We start from the raw sequence: 18,304 nt of genomic DNA on the forward strand, positions 1-18,304 counted from the left end.
CGGCCATAGTCGTGCCCACAACTTGTGCGTAGTAGTGTTGAAAAAAAATAAAAAATGGGGTTTTTAAAATGATTAAGATAATAAAATAAGGAAATATGAAAAGTAAATAAAATAAAAATATATTCAAAAATAAAAAATAATTTAAGAAAATAAAATAAATGGATAAATAAAATATTTTTTAAGCTTAGCCTTACCTTTGGTGTACTCCAATCTTGAATCGATCCTTAAAATAGATTTTCCTTTCCAATCAATAAGCTGGTTATAGCAATCGAGGATCCCTCAAACCGCCAACTCTTCCTCTCGTAGTCGATCCTGGTTTCACCTGCAAATCGACCCTTGGCAAATTTCCAACCACGTGGCACGTACCCATAATTTAAGACTTCGATAGCCTTGCGATCTAAAAATTCCAACTCGAATTAACGACCTCAACCATGTGGGTCGTTTAAATCCGATCACTATCTCTCTTGACGGAATCCAACTAGCTTTTTCCAATTGAACACATCAATTTGTTCACGGGATTTTGAATATAGCACCGCCGACTCAATTTCCCAACAATACGCCAAACGATTCCAATCCAACGTGCGCTTTTTGAATTGAAATCAAATCAACTTTGAAGGACGAATTTGTACTATCCTATATACTGGAGAGATTGCGAATACCGAATTGCAAAGTCTTTAGTGTGGATTTATATCTCACGATTACTTTCTCGAAGTGATAACTGGGCTAAGGCTAAAAAGGATTTAGTTAATCATGGAAAAAATTACGCTTTGAAAGTGATTTTGTGGAATTTTGAAAGATGAAAAGAGAAATGGCTTTGGAAGGTAATTAAATCAAAAAGCTGAAAGTAAAAGAAAAGAAAAGAAAAAGTGATGAAACAACAGTACAAAAACTGACGCAGGCGGGGAAGGAAAAAAATAAGAAATTTTATTGAATGTCAAAGGCAAGTGTGTTCAATTGGTTGTAACTATTAAGTATTTATACATATTTTTAGTGCTAAAATTTAACTAGATTTTTCCTAAATATTATTCCTAAATAATTTTAAATATTATCATTAAATAATTTAAAATTTAAAAATTAAATTTAAACTAGAATTTAAACTAATTAAAGAGTTGTAACAATATCAAAAGTCCTTCAATCTTTATCTAGCCACTAAAAAAACTTCAACCCTTTAATCTTTATCCAATCATCTTTGAATCTTCAATCTTTCAATCAAGCCCTCCGCTTTACTTTTTGTTTCAATTTAACCCCCTTTTTTTTGTAAGAATTTAAATTCAACACACAAACTTCATTCCGATTAGAAAAATCTAAATTTAATAATATTTTATTTGATAATTAGCTAAAATAAATATATTAAAAATACGAATTTATCTTGCTATCAATTTATTTTATTAAGTATATAAAATTTAATTTAATATTGTTAGTAGTTATGTTTTCCTTCTCATTATAATTTACGTCACTCTTATATTTTATTGTTGATTGTAACTTCATTAATATAATATTTAATTTATTATTATTTCCAATCTTACCGAAATTAATTTCACCTAAGGAGGAATCAAATCCCCAAATGAAGCACAAAAGTTAGGGCAAAACGGCTTTGTGTAGAACAATTATTTGCTCCCGCCCCACACCGTCCACGTAATTAACCAAAGCAACCAACCATTAAAATAAAAGCTCCCGACCACCCGTTGTAAAAAGTAAAACGGAATTTGTCCAAAACCATTCATTTTTTTTTCATTGAAATCAAGCGCGTGAAGTGAGCAAGCAGAATCGTGCATGTTATACGCGCACATAAATGTTGATTTTATTTTTATTTTTAAATATTAAATTCCTTGGCGGTTTTTTCCGGTTCACCTTTTTTCCGGCCTCTGCACCCGAATTGGTGGCGGTGGCAGTGGCGGAGGAACTGATAGATCGTTGCCATATCCTTTCTTCTCTTTTTCTTGCTTTTTTTTCTTTCATATAATTAAAAAGAGTTCATTTTCTTCGAGATTCGTTGGAGATTTTGTACGGAAACATGTTAATTTCTTCTTATTGATTCTGCATTTTCCAAATCCCAGACACTTTTGATTTAGATTAAAAGGTGAGATTTTTCTTGAAAACCCATGTTTTAGATTTCATTAATCCTTAATTTTGGTCATGTTTCTATATATATGCAAATTGAAACTTGTGATTCTGTGTTGCTCATCGAAGTTTCTGCTATTTCATTCTTTTGTCAGATCAAATAAAAAAAGAACCTGAGTTTGATTGTCATTGAATGCCTTCCAAAAGTGAAGTTAATGGGGAAGATGGAAGAATTTATTACAAAGCAAACTTGTCAAGGTGCCAATAAGGTTTTTCCAGCGCCCCCTCCAATACCTGGTCCAGCTACAAATTGTAGGCGGAAGGGGTCACTAATGAAGAATGGGTCAGCCATAAGAGGAAACAATTGTGCGGCGACAGCAACCAGGGCTTTGTGGGATAGGCTCTTTGATGGAGGCTATAAAACTGATGTTATCATTAAAACTGATAATGGTGGCATCATCTGTGCGCATTCTAATATTCTTGTAAGCGCTCCTTGTCTTTTCCATCTTTAATGGTGAAACTAATGGACGTTATGCTTTGAGCAATACCCTTGTTATTTGAACAATCTCGATTCGGTACATTGTTGATTTAACCAGGCATTTTTTGATGGTTTGGTTATACAACTTAATTTTATATATCAGTTTTAGACCATAGATATTGGAAATGAAATCCCATTTGGTGGAATGCGACATTGATTCATTTAGTTCATGAGCAAGTTGTTATATTTTTTTAGCATAACCAGCAAAAGGAAAGCCATATTTGCCCCCCTTAATCCTTGTGGGATCGAGTTGTTTAGTGTTTTAATGTAGAAGAAAATAAAGCTAATAGCAACTATTTAGGAATTTGGACATGGTGTCTTGAACAAATTTATTGACTCAAATCCCTCCACTGGATCATTTTTTCTAACAGGGCATGGCTTCTCCTGTACTAAGAGGCATGTTGAAACAAGCAAAAGGATTTGGTCACAGAAGACCAATTTCAATCCATATCCATGGTGTTCCACAAGATGCAGTTCGGGCTTTCATTCGATTCTTGTACTCTTCCAGGTAACTTCTCTTTTGCCTTGGAAGACTTTTGGTCGAATTCAGTTTTGTGAGCCAGTAAGTCCTTGGCAATTACTAGTTACCTTCACACTTTGAACTTGTTGTCAGTGTCACTGAGATCATGTGGTTACATCATGCATTCATGCCGGGATGTGCTAATTGTTATTGGTTTTGATCTGTAGTTATGAGAAAGAAGAAATGAAGGAATTTGTGTTGCCATTGTTGGTGATGTCACACACATATGTTGTTCCTCAGCTGAAGCGAGCTTGTGAACAGCAACTTGAGCATGGCTTGCTTACTATAGAAAATGTAGTTGATGCCTTCCAGCTTTCGTTACTGTGTGATGCGCCTCGACTAACGCTGATCACTCACCGTATGATCGTAATGACCTGCAAGGCAGTTCGCGAAACTGAAGGGTGGAAAGCAATGAAGAAGAGCAATCCAGCACTTGAAAAAGAACTTCTTGAATCCATGATGGATGAAGAACATGAGAGGGATATCATGGTAAGGCTACTGCCCCTTGTAACCTTGGGTTCTAGCACTTTGACCTAAATCTCTAAATGCAAATTTTGCAGATGCAAAAGGAGAAAAACAGGAAATCAAATGAGCAGAGGATCTACCTTCAATTATGTGAAGCAATGGAGGCTCTTGTTCACATATTCAGAGATGGTTGCAGGACAATTGGACCACATGATAAGGATTTGAAAGAACACCAAACACCCTGCGATTATGGAGACTGTTGCAAAGGGTTAGAATTGCTTGTTCGCCATTTTGCTAGTTGCAAGTTGAGAGTTCCTGGCGGCTGTATTCATTGCAAAAGAATGTGGCAGCTACTGGAGTTACATTCCCGTCTCTGCACTGATTCAAATTCGTGCCGAGTTCCTTTGTGCAGGTACCTTTAAAATGCCAAATTTAAGACGAAATGGTTGATGCCAATTTGATCTCTTAAATAACCAATTGCATAAATAAGATATTTGTCAATATTGAAACCCAACCTTCCAATTCAGGAACCTCAAGGAGAAGATCAGGAAACAAAGCAAGAAGGACGAAATCAAGTGGAAAATACTTGTGAAAAGGATATTAAGAACAAAGAGAATTGGAGGTGCACCAATTTTTGTGTCCTCTAATTCCAACTCTTCACCATAAACAATATCCACCTCTCTTATTTCTGGATTAGGCCTATCCGTTCTAAAAAATTTTAATCCTCGAATTCAAGTTGAGCCCGAGTCGGGTTCACTGTTAAAAAAAACATTAAAAGTATTTTTATATTAATATTTATAATTAAATTTAAATAAGAATATATTATTAAATATAAAATTCAAAACAAAATCACAAAATACATCTCCAAGGCTTGGTTTGTACTAATTGAATGTATCGAGCCAAACAAATAGTCCGATCATTGTATATATCCAACTCTGATTCATTTGTAAATATTTAATTGTACAAAAATATTAACATATATATTTTGTGTGGGTTTTGTCCAATTTTTGTCCATTATATATTGTATTAGTTGAATTTTGTATTTATGTTTATTCTTGTAATTTATACTTCAATTTGTTCTAGTGAAATTACAAAAAATAAAAGAGAGTAGTTTTTTCCAAATTTTACTCTAATTTCCATATTGGTGAATGAGGGACATATTCTTGAAATGGTTTTAGTCAGATTTTTATTTTCTTTAAAATATTCCTTTAATTTTTGAGACTCATATATTTGGACATATCTATATAATATAATTTTTCTGAGTAAACTACAAAAGATAGTCATCTAACCATGTTTTTGGCCATCAAATTATCAATTTTTTCGATTTAATCATTTAACTTTCCGAAATTAAATATTTTATTCGCTCTCTAGTTAGTTGTCGTTAGATGAGTAATGGAAAGCTGATGTGGATTTTTTAATTAGCCTAGTAACAAATTTAACATTTCAATGTTTACACATTTTATCAATTTGATCCTAAATCTAATAAATTCAACAAATTTAGCCACAATATTTACAGAATTTATTATTTTAATTCAATTCTAAAATTTAATAAATCTAGCTTATAACATCTACAAAATTTATCAATTTAGTTTTAATTTTAAAATTAAAAAAAGGTGTACGATTGATTGCTAGGTTGAGAATCCATCTAAGGCCTCCTATACTATTGAAAGATTTGTTTAAAGAAAGTCACTGTACAGGTTTCCACTCTGTAATTTGTGGTGTCAATGTTGTATTTAAGTATGCTGTATGGCATCGTTGTATTGCTGTTATTGAGCCACACAATAACCTTATTTGTAATAATATTTACATTAAAAACCTTAATTTTAGGATTCCAAATTACTCTTTTAGGAGAATGATCTATTTATATCGGTATAGAATTAAAGTTGATTTATGTATTTTTATATTTTTATGTGGTTAATATTTTAATGATTCGATTGTTAAATTTATTGATACAATTGTATTTGTCATGCATGCAAAATTTAAAACCGATCGATATCTTTATCATATCGATCTACAATACTCAATATATATATATATATATATATATATATATTCAACGATTAAATTTTTTACATAAAATAAATGGTTGAAAATTTATAATTTAAGTCAAACTTGACATGTACAATCTATATGATTAAGATATTAAACTCATCCATTTGATCACTAAAATATTAATTGTACAAAAGATATAAAAAAAACATAAAATAGCTTTACTTTTACACTGATTTAAGTAGATTCAACACTTTCATATTTTAATTCTGAAAATTTGCTTATATTATGTTACTTACTAATCCTATCTCACAAAACTCCAAAATCCACTTATTTTAAATCAAATTTCCCAAATCTCTTCATGTTTCTCTTTCTATCCTTTTCTTTTCCTTTTTTTAATTATTTTAATTTTTAACATGATGTTAAAATTTCTTTCATATAAATTTATATTTAATTAATTGGAAACATAATCATTTTATTTTACTGTAACTTTTAAATTTTGTAATTTACATTACTTCAAAATTTGTGATAAAAATGTTAGAAAGTTTATAAAATCAATTTTAGATACACTATGTTACTAATTATAATATAAAACTCAACGGAAAAACTCTGAACCAAATTTTATTCGGTGAATGGAATCAAATAATTATCATCATCGTCATCCAAAATGATAGTCTGTTCATAGTAATTATTAAATAGTTATCAATATTATTAATAAAACTTTGATGCACAACCTCTAATATTTATCAAATGTTTATTAGCAAATCTTGGAAGCAACATTTATAATATGGAATAATTAAATGATTAGTAAAATTAGTAATATAAATAAAAGTCGATTGAGTCTTAACTCGATTGATATCGATATTATTATCGATGTAGGAGGTTGTGGGTTTAAGTGTGATGAAGCACATTATCCTTCTATTTAAAGATTAGAGAGGGACTATTGATAATATTAGGCACTATATTGAAAAGAGCAAATATGATAAGAACCTATAATGATATTAATGTTAAAAAAATAATATGAATAAAAAATTAGAATATCAATTATATCAAATCAATTAATATTACAATCATTTTATTTAATTTGAAATTATAAAATGTATAAAGTTAAATATAAATTAAATCAAAACATTTAATGATATAAATTAAAATTATTTCATATTATTACTAATAATAAATATATTATTTTGAATACAATTAATATTTTATTTCATATTGTTACTAATAATAAACATTTTGTAAATGAATAATATATATTAGTTATAGTAAGGCATTTGTACATTTTAGGTAAATTTGACGGGTAATTTTAAATGTGCCGTGTATTTATTTTTACTTTAAAATTTTAATATATTACCTATTAACTTTCTTTTCATAAAACTATTTATCATTAATAAATTAAATAAGTTGCAGTTTCTAACAAAAAAGTTGTTAAACCTATCAGTTTTGTTTTATTTCTACAGGCTTTAATGATGGTACGAGTTATTGAACCAAACCTTGACAAATGAACATGGAATTGCAATTGAAGATGGAATGAGACATGTAATGCGTTAAATGAAGGGGTTTAGACCCTGTAAAAAAGACGTATTTATATGGGCAATGAAAGACAGAAAGAGAGGATAATTTTATTTTAAATCCCTCAAAGTTTTATTTTCCAATTTAATTCATAACTTCAGGTTTCAATTTATTCAATATAATTCATTAATACGAGACAATGGATACTTATTCTTGATTGTAACTTTGTGAAGCTATCTGTAATCGATACACAGTCTCAACGATCCATCTTTCTCTTAAATAATAAAACTGGTGCACCCTAAGGTGATGAACTAGATCGAGCAAAACCTTTGTTAGTCAATTCTTGCAACTGTGCTTTCAACTCTTTTAACTCTGTAGGGGCATTCTGCAAGGTGCTATAGATATCAGTGTTGTCCCTAGAACAAGATCTATAGAAAATTCCACCTTATTTCTCCTTCTCTCACCTTCCTTATCTCTCTAAAGAAACGAAAGATATTGTTCATGTTAGATCTGGTGCCCTAAGTATAGTACATTCATTTGTAAACTTGTTATTTTTTCGAACATATTGATTAATAAAACAATTCATGGATTACATTAATATACTTTGTATAATGTCCTAATGTGGTTTTTGCATGCAAAGCAAAATAGAAACAAATATTGGCTCACTAGTTGTCTAATGTTTAAACTAATACCAAGTACTATTACGTGGTCAAATCGTAATATAGAAAGACGACTTATATTAGTGGATGAACCTAAACATGTCCTTAGTCTAATCAGAAATAAACAAATCAATTGAAAGACTAATATGTTGTCTATCAAGTCCAGTTGGGGAGATGCCCAAGAAGCGAATGACTAATATGTTGTCTATTAAGTCATTGTCTTGGGCACTGAAGCGGATGACTCCAAGAAGATGGAGACATAGATGTGATTGACTAGACTGATAGTACATTGGATTGGACCCAAGAATAATAGATCTTAAATCTATTTATGGATTTATTCACTCGTGACATTCAAAATGTGGCATACTTTAATCCTTAGTGGATGACGGACTATGCATGCGTGACTTATATACTTTAGTGTAAGTAAAAGCCTAAGTTCTTAGATAAGGAACCGAAAGCTAGTGCATTGGTTATACAACTTCTGCAGTATGTAGCATCATTCACAACAAAAGAATTCATAGCTCGAGACATGGGTAAATGATATCCTCTCATTAGCATTACATGGTTGATGAAAAGTGAACATGGCCATGAGTTGTTCATCTTTGTGATGAATGACTTGATTACTATTTGATAGTAATTGACTTTTCATGAAAGAAGATCTAATGGTTGCCATGAGATAAAATAGGATCATATTGAGAGAAAGAATTTCATCCTAAAGAGATTAAAGATATCCTATGAGGGTAACACACTTGTGACAAGGTCATTGGATGAGCACTAATCAAGTTGCTTTCTTAATGGTATGTTGTTGGGGAGAGCTTAATCATGATACTATAGTGGAATGACTTCATGACTAAATGAATTTATAATTAACAGGCAAAAAGTTGGAACTTAATTATAAATCATTTGAGCTCTAGTCGCAAATGTCCAATCGATCCCTCTGCTAGCTCTTTGAAACCAAAAATGAATTACATGTTGAATCAAATGAACATAAAAGGATAGAAATGATAAAAATGGAAAATGAGAAACATTTTGAAATGAATGTGGTTTTCTCCAAAACGAAAATGAAAATGACTTAGAAATGAATTTATGATTTTTGAATGAAATGAAGTTCAAAAATGTAAATAAATCATTTGGTCATAGTGAACTCATTGAATGTATGTAATGCCTTTGACCCGACCCGATCTACCAGATCCGAATCTTGGGTGTTACGTCCTTCTTACAGATGTAACTAAAAATTTCCTCTTTCTTATTTATGTAAACGTCTTTTATTGGTGTACAATGTATTTCGCCTATGTACAATTGACTATCTATGGCTACTTTAGATTTTCTTGTATAAATACAATGTATGAATTTTGTCTCGGCTCAATAAGATTTCAGACTTTCCTACGTTATCTCTTAGTCTATTGGGTATACTTTGGGATGCTATTTAATGAACTTCAGTGCAAACTTTGACACGCCACTTATTTTCTTCTGTATACATAGCAGCCCAGCACACCGCATCATTGGCGTAGCCTTGGCATCGTCTATCGATGCATTTTCCTTTACTGACCTGAAAACAGAAACAACTTTAGTAAGTTCATAAGAACTTAGTGATCTAAACATTAGAATATCTTTTTCAATCGTTTTACATTGCACATGGTATACTACACATCCTTGAGTATTTCTTGACCTTTCTTCCTTCTTTGATGGGTACAATACTGAGGCTACCATCTTTATTTCTTTCTTTAGAACCATCTTTCTTTCTCTTGTGCGTACTATACTTAACATCTCTTTACCTTCTATATCTTTTCTTAACTCTTATCTTTACATAATCCTTAACCTCTTCATTTACCTTATTATTAGACTTAATAACTTATTCTGTACTTACTAGTCTTATCATTACCTTCGGGTGGGGTAGACTGCGCCCAATACTTATATTAGAATTTGGCCATATCTTCTTTACTTCAAAGCACTCTCTATCTTACTTTTAACTCATCTCTTTGCCTCACCAAGTACTATGGCACATACTAGCCTTTTTATTCATTCTTGTAACTATACAAGGTTCGCTGTTCATTCAGTATCTGCCCAAAAGAGTTGTCTTCAAGGCGTCCTTTTAATAGAATTTGCCACAAGACATTCCTTTAACAAAGATAGCCACAAAGGCATCCTTTTGACAAAGATAGCCACAAAGGCTTCCTATGACAAAAACAACAACAAAGGCATTCATTTAATAGAGATCGCCACAAAGACTTTCATTTAACAAAGATCGCCACAAAGACTTCCTTATAATAGAGATTTGTCACAAAAGCTTTCATTTAACAAAGATCACCACAAAGGCTTCCTTTAATAGAGACAGTCACAAAGGCTTCCTTTTAGAGATAGTCACAAAGGCTCACTTATATGAAAATTAGTGTTTTTGATGATAGTGTAACACCCCTAGCTCGTATCTGTCGCCAGATTAAGGTTACGAGGCATTACCAACCAAAACACAACTTATGACAGTCTTCCATTTTTAATCATGTACAAAGTTATAATAACTCATTTACAATAAATTTCAAATTCAAATAGAAATCATTAAATTAATCATATAAATCACATTTAGTCATATTAAACATATAATTAACAAAATAAAAAAAAACATAATTATTTAGTTATGTTTCACATATACAAATTATGTTCCAAAAAAATTTCAATCACATATTCGAATCAACTAGCCTGCCACAAGTCCTGTTACACATGCTTATTAATTCCACTATTGAACTATACATACGTCTCACTCATGGCATTCAACTTATCAAATTATATGAAAGCTTATTACACTACAATTCCATGCACATAGAAATATTACAGCATAACCGAACATACTTTGATGCTATCCTATTATGCACACTTCACCTTAAAAACAAAAGCCATACAATATAAGCCTTATAAATATATAACATGAATCATGTGCTCAACTCTCTAATAGTACTCATATACCTAATAAGATTAAACATTTTACTTCATAATTCTATACACGCACATATTAAACCAAATAAATTATTAACTTACCATATGGTAAATTATGCTTTTAATACCATCTATATATATACACACATAGTCTCCATATCTATATGAAGCATTAAGAAATCGAACCTAAACAACTAACCATGCAAGCATAAATATGTGCATATTTTATCATTCATTTTATCATCAAATCGGCTAGTAAGATAATTTATAAATTTATAAACCGGTCTCATTACAGTAATATTTATCTATTAAACACCATTAACAAATCAAACATACTTATCTCGCTTATAAATTATCAAGTTTAGACCTCATATGCCAACCATTCAAACATCACCTATTCATCATTAGCATAACATCTCAATAATTCATACTATTTACATTTCTCAAACTTAAGCTTAATACACTATCTCATAATCTTATGTCAAAACAAAATGTCACTTATAACTAATTAAATGACCATTACAATTAGTCCCTAAAAATCAAATTTACCAAGAATCATTTATATATATACATAATTAGTTCATATAAACTTATCATGATCAAAATCACAACCATAACCACCTTAAGGTCACAAAATTTGAATCATAAACAAATACATCCTACATAAATATCATGAAGCATATATCTCAAAAAGAAGCTTATACCATAACTAAATATTCACAACTAATAGCAACCTAATCAAGCCATTTTCGCATGGTTGTATATACACAATTCAAAACCAAGCATATCAAGCTAGACTATACATGTCATATGGCATAAATACAAGTTTTCTTTCAAGGTACCAAAATAGATATCGATAGTGTGATGATGTTCCTCAATGATCCCGAGCTCAAGTTAGCTTTCAAAATCTATAAAACAAAAAATAAACATACAAAGTAAGCTTGAAAAGCTTAGTAAGCCATAAGCAAATAAATTAACACAAGAACATTCATAATTCCTCTTAAAATAACTGAACCTAACTAATTCCGTACATATCTACAATCCCATTTCTCATAAGGTTCACATAACCATTTTAATCATCATCGCTTACCATTTCTTTCAAAGTTCACATAAACTTAATACATACCTTAATCGTTTAAATCGAAATCACATTCGGTTTTGCCATATCTTTGCCCATAGAACCATTCAGAATAAAAAAAGATACGCGGATAAATCAAAAAGCCCGTATGATGCCAACTTCCCAGACGTGGTCTTACATGTAATCAAATAACGATGCCACTGTGCCAGACAGGGTCTTACACGTAATCATATATGTTGCCAATGTCCCAGACATGGTCTTACACGTAAATCACATATCGGGACCCTATGTCATGACATATGTATCCTAACTATTTCTATGGTTCGTATGGGGCTTTCGGATGTCGTAATTCAATCGAATCGAGCTCGTAAACAATTCTCCCATGCTTAAAACAATTCGGCATTACACATATATACATTAAAATTTAATTCGACATTTATAAAACATATACATTAAAATTTAATGACATTTATTTACTTACGAACTTATCTTGGACGAAGACGAACAGATGAAATCAACTACTCGACCACTTTTGATTTCCCCCTATTTAATTTCGTTTTCTTTTGTTCTTGATCTAAATAAATTCAAATATAGCTATTCAATAACACTTTTTATTCAATTCAAACCATAAACACATAATTAGGGCAATTTACACTTTAGCCCCTAAAATTTACATTTTTCACAATTTAGTCCCTATTTCACAAAACACAAAATATTCAAAATTTAACAATTTCATAGCTTGGCCGAATATTCCCCTAGCTCATATAAGCCCACATATTTCATTTGTTTTACATTTTAGCCCTTTAATTTCTCATTTTCACAATTTAACCAAAAATACTCAAATTCATCAAAAATCCCAATACAAAATATATTTATCTAACATTAAGCTTTCATATTTCACATTTTAACATCACAAAGCTTACAAAATCAACATAACTCAAATTCATCATCAAATTCTGGAATGTAAGCATGGGCTAGGTAATATACAAAGCAACGATCTCAAAAAACGTAAAAATTATCAAAAATCGAGCAAAGAACATACCTTAATCTACTTTTACAAGTGCCGAACTTAATGAAGCTTCAAACATTTCTTTTCTTTTTTTTTTCGGCAATAAAAAAGATGATAATGGCCATTTTCATGTTTGTTTTTATTTAATTCATAATAATACAACAATTACCATTCTAACCTTAGTCATATAACATTAAAATCCCACTAACTAATGTCCATACTTGTCCATGCATTAATTCAATGGTCCAATTGCATCATAAAGACCTCATACTTAAAAAGCCATGTCAATTTAGCATTTTAACAAATGGCACACAATTTTTGCATTTTCTGCAGTTAAATTATTTTTCACAAATCGGCACACAAATGATAAAATTAATTCACGACAAATTTCACACATTTCAATTCACATATTATAAGCACATAAAATAATAGTAAAATATTTTTCTGACTCAGATTTGTGGTCTCAAAACCACTGTCTGACTATGGTCTAAACCGGGTTGTTACAGATAGGGATTCGCCTATACTCACCGTCATGAGGTTTGCCCCTCATCGTTGGTACTCACCCCGTTGTCCTTTGCATATTTTATATGATTCCATAGCCCAACCATGGTCTTACACTAAATGGTTTTCAGAGTGTCATGGCCACAGACTTGTCTTTATTAGAGATTCGTGTTTTTAGTTCCGGCAAACCCCTTTAGACAACTCCGAAGACAGACATGTGCGCATCATGCAAACTCATGCTTGACAGACTTATTCCTTTCAAAATTCTTCATGATAGATGCATTTGTGCTTCTAGACATGTAACACATTTCCATAAATTTCATGCATCTTTATGCAGTGAGTTTACTCATAATAGACACAATCATGCTTTCAGACATATTTTACATGCATATACTTTTTTTCTTATCAGAGGCATAGTATCATACTTGACTAGTTCTAGTTTCATACATTATTGAATTAGCACATAGATATCTAAACTACAATATATATGTAAGAGTCAGTCTAGAGACTCATCTTATAACCTTAAAGATAGCTTAAACTTCAATCTAGCACTTTCTTCTTGAAATCATCTACTTGAACTCCAGTTCCTTCATTCAACCAAATGCTATGGCTTCCTCGTCTTGTCAAGCAGAGACATTTTGTTAGAGCTCATTCAAGTAAGCTTTCACATTTACTTTAACTCAAACATATCACTAAGCTTTATTTCTTGAAGTATACTTATAGATCTTTGTTTCCTTAGCAGATAAAGTCATGAAATGTACCTTTTTGGGAGGAAAATCACTAGTAGAAATTGGGGTTTCAGACTCATCTTTAGGGAGGCATCTTTCATCACCATCCTCCTCCTTAAGAAGGAAGATAACCGCCTTAACTTAACTCAGGTTTCCTTTTAACTTAACTCAAGTTTTCATGGGGACTTGATAAAAGTCAGATCAAGACTGAGTAGCTTGTCAAAATCTACCATGTCTAAGAGACTTACCTGATACTCCTCTAGCCTTTAACTCTTCTTATTCACGTTTGGTTAGTTCCCAACTAGCTTTCTTTACAAATCATCTGGTACGAGACCTTATTGGTCTCTAGAGGTATTATGTTTTTGTTGGAGTATGCCCAAAGATCAATCATGAGATGGTTGTAATAACATACTTGATTTATCATATTTATTAATATAAGGCGTTACCATTATGATTATTCTTAAAAGGTCCTTTGTCAAGTATTATTGTTGGATAGGACAACAATAATGCATTAAGACTAACATGTAGTTGATTGATGATAAAGAGTTGTCATTGATATGGAATGTCAAAATCGATGCATGAATATGTGTGTTAGAGAACAACATATTGGACTGACCCATTATGAGTATGTTTCTTGGATTATTATGTAATTGTCACAACATTACTCATAGTGATTAATATGTATATGATCCTCAGACTTGAGATCATCATAATCCCAACATCGTGAGTTGTATATTTTGATACAGTCAAATGTACACCGTAACTGGTTGTTCTATAATGGCTGATGTTGGATATACCACAATCTATGTAGAGGGATATGGTTGATCGATAGAGGATAAGTCCCTTCTACATAATGGGAGTAATATCTTAGGCCACTTGATTGAGTGAGACTAGAAATGCATGGCCATGCTCAAATAAGCTGATATGAGATGTCATACTTATTTGTATATCATAGTCTATTTAAGATATTAAGGGACATGGAATGGACTATGCAAGTGTGACTATTCCATGACTTGTGTCCAATCCAGAGATAAATGACTTAAGGATTACTGCATGAAAGGTTAATCATAAAAAGGTTATGTTGAATCATTATTTCTTGTGACTTAGGTAGCAATGATGCATTGCTAGGTGCCACTCATTGTTTGTAACATTGGAATCGTTCTAGTATTATTGCTAACGTTACAAGAACCTACAGGGTCACACCCTATAGTTGAAATGAACAGAATAAAACATAGTTGGTATTGTGTTTGGTTATCGATTAAATTAAATTAATTATAGAATTAATTTAATTGGATAATCAAATATCGAACACATTATGTACAAGGTTGTTGTACACATAATGAGAACATGAATTTGGTTAGTATATAAATTCAAATAAATATATAGTTTACCGAAATCATATTATAATTAATGTAATTATAATTTTTGGTTTAAAACATAGTTATATTTATTTAATTTTTAGAAACCCTAAAAATAGATATAAAAATCCTATTTTTTCTTTGCTTGGGGTCTAGCAGTCGTCAAAGCAAAGTTTTTTTTTTCCAAAACAGCTTTGGGGATTCCTTTCGTTCATTGTATATGATCCTCAGACTTGAGATCATCATAATCCCAACATCGTGAGTTGTATAGTTTGATACAGTCAAATGTACACCGTAACTGGTTGTTCTATAATGGCTGATGTTGGATATACCACAATCTATGTAGAGGGATATGGTTGATCGATATAAGATAAGTCCCTTCTACATAATGGGAGTAATATCTTAGACCACTTGATTGAGTGAGACTAGAAATGCATGGCCATGCTCAAATAAGCTGATATGAGATGTCATACTTATTTGTATATCATAGTCTATTTAAGATATCAAGGGACATGGAATGGACTATGCAAGTGTGACTATTCCATGACTTGTGTCCAATCCAGAGATAAATGACTTAAGGATTACTGCATGAAAGGTTAATCATAAAAAGGTTATGTTGAATCATTATTTCTTGTGACTTAGGTAGCAATGATGCATTGCTAGGTGCCACTCATTGTTTGTAACATTGGAATCGTTCTAGTATTATTGCTAACGTTACAAGAACCTACAGGGTCACACCCTATAGTTGAAATGAAATGAATAAAACATAGTTGGTATTGTGTTTGGTTATCGATTGAATTAAATTAATTATAGAATTAATTTAATTGGATAATCAAATATCGAACACATTATGTACAAGGTTGTTGTACACATAATGAGAACATGAATTTGGTTAGTATATAAATTCAAATAAATATATAGTTTACCGAAATCATATTATAATTAATGTAATTATAATTTTTGGTTTAAAACATAGTTATATTTATTTAATTTCTAGAAACCCTAAAAATATATATAAAAATCCTATTTTTTCTTTGCTTGGGGTCTAGCAGTCGTCAAAGAAAAGTTTTTTTTCCAAAACAGCTTTGGGGATTCCTTTCGTTCATTGTGAACTGGGTGGATTACGTAGAGGCCGGAGTCACAATAGATTGCGGCTTGGTTCAATAGTAGATCAGATTACTCATTGTTGAGGCGTTGCTGTCTACTCAGAATAAAGATTCAGTAATTTCGAAACCTTTATTTCATCCCGATTAATTCCTCACACATGGATCCATGGTTAGGATCGCCGAATGTTTTAATTTTTCGCTGCGCCGTAGGGGTGCCGGCGTTCCAACAGTGGTATCAGAGCACCTACAGATGATAACATTATTGATCCCCTAACCAAGCCTCTGACACAGTAGAAGCATGATCGTCACACTAAGTCGCTTGGTATTAGATATATAAGTGATTGATCTTACTGCTAGTGGGAGATTGTTAGAGTATGCCCAAAGATCAATCATGAGATGGTTGTAATAACATACTTGATTTATCATGTTTATTAATATAAGACGTTACCATTATTATTTCAATTTCTTTTCTGTATGTATAAATAAACTATTTTATAATAATATCCCGAGAGTAATATGATTATTCTTAAAAGGTCCTTAATCAAGAATTATTGTTGGATAGGACAAAAATAATGCATTAAGACTAACATGTAGTTGATTGATGATAAAGAGTTGTCATTGATATGGAATGTCAAAATCGATGCATGAATATGTGTGGGAGATTGTTAGAGTATGCCCAAAGATCAATCATGAGATGGTTGTAATAACATACTTGATTTATCATGTTTATTGATATAAGGCGTTACCATTATTATTTCAATTTCTTTTCTGTATGTATAAATAAACTATTTTATAATAATGTCTTGAGAGTAATATGATTATTCTTAAAAGGTCCTTAATCAAGTATTATTGTTGGATAGGACAAAAATAATGCATTAAGACTAACATGTAGTTGATTGATGATAAAGAGTTGTCATTGATATGAAATGTCAAAATCGATGCATGAATATGTGTGTTAGAGAACAACATATTGGACTGACCCGTTATGAGTATGTTTCTTGGATTATTATGTAATTGTCACAACATTACTCATAGTGATTAATATGTATATGATCCTTAGACTTGAGATCATCATAATCCTCATAACCATCCTTTTCGTAACCATTACTTTTGTTCCACTTATCATGCTAATCTGACTAGGAATCCTTGTGTACTTATTTCTATATCAGATTCCGCCCGTTCTATATGCCAAAAATGTACTTGGGCGACTACTACTACTACTACTCAGCCAAAAATTCCTCCCTATAGTTCATTAACTATTCCTGTTATAGAGGGTCGTATACACAGAACATTCTTGGTTCGCCTATTCTATACACCAAGATGGGCTATATTTCAAACTATCCTCTTAAGCCTTATTCCTACGGACTATATTTCAAACTTTCAGTACTTTGCCCAAGTGCATACTCATGAACTTCTATTTTTTAAATGAATCCATCACTTTACTTATCCAAGGCTCGTTCCAAAATTCTTACTTCTAAAACAACACTCGAATACTAAGGCTTCGCTAGGCGAGATTTTATAATGTAGAAAAATTAAATATATTTTCTCATAAATTATTTTACGGTAAAATCGTTATGATTTTACTTATCTAGGGCTCGTTCCAAAATTCTTACTTCTAAAACAACACTCAAATACTAGGGCTTCGTTAGGCGAGATGTTATAATGTAGAAATATTAAATATAATTTCTCATAGATTCTTTTACGGTAAAATCGTTATGATTTTAACGGAATTAGAACTGGTTTGAGTAAAACTATTTAATTGGAAGTGATGTTTATTTTGGGAAATAGAAAAACAAATATTGGGTTCAATCGAATTATAAAGTACTGGGTTAAAAGTCTAGGAAGTGCTTGT

At 31.3% G+C, this 18,304-nt stretch overlaps 1 protein-coding gene and 1 long non-coding RNA gene across 2 annotated transcripts; one reads left to right on the forward strand and one right to left on the reverse strand.

Moving 5' to 3' along the window:
- The first annotated feature begins 1,704 nt into the window (after positions 1-1,704).
- Positions 1,705-4,280, forward strand: LOC105804020 (BTB/POZ and TAZ domain-containing protein 4). Its single transcript, XM_012636502.2, has 6 exons — positions 1,705-2,080; positions 2,217-2,543; positions 2,971-3,107; positions 3,287-3,608; positions 3,680-3,996; positions 4,112-4,280. Exons 2-6 carry the CDS (start codon positions 2,277-2,279, stop codon positions 4,248-4,250), a joined length of 1,182 nt encoding a protein of 393 aa, XP_012491956.1. The 5' UTR covers positions 1,705-2,080; positions 2,217-2,276; the 3' UTR covers positions 4,251-4,280.
- LOC128034614 (uncharacterized) lies at positions 2,878-4,245 on the reverse strand. Its single transcript, XR_008190717.1, has 3 exons — positions 4,100-4,245; positions 3,725-4,000; positions 2,878-3,493 (listed from the first exon to the last, which is right to left on the reverse strand). It is a non-coding gene; the product is annotated as an uncharacterized LOC128034614 (long non-coding RNA).
- Positions 4,281-18,304: the final 14,024 nt, after the last annotated feature.

Source organism: Gossypium raimondii, chromosome 11, assembly GCF_025698545.1.
Source record: "Gossypium raimondii isolate GPD5lz chromosome 11, ASM2569854v1, whole genome shotgun sequence".
In the NCBI taxonomy this organism is placed as follows: domain Eukaryota; kingdom Viridiplantae; phylum Streptophyta; class Magnoliopsida; order Malvales; family Malvaceae; genus Gossypium; species Gossypium raimondii.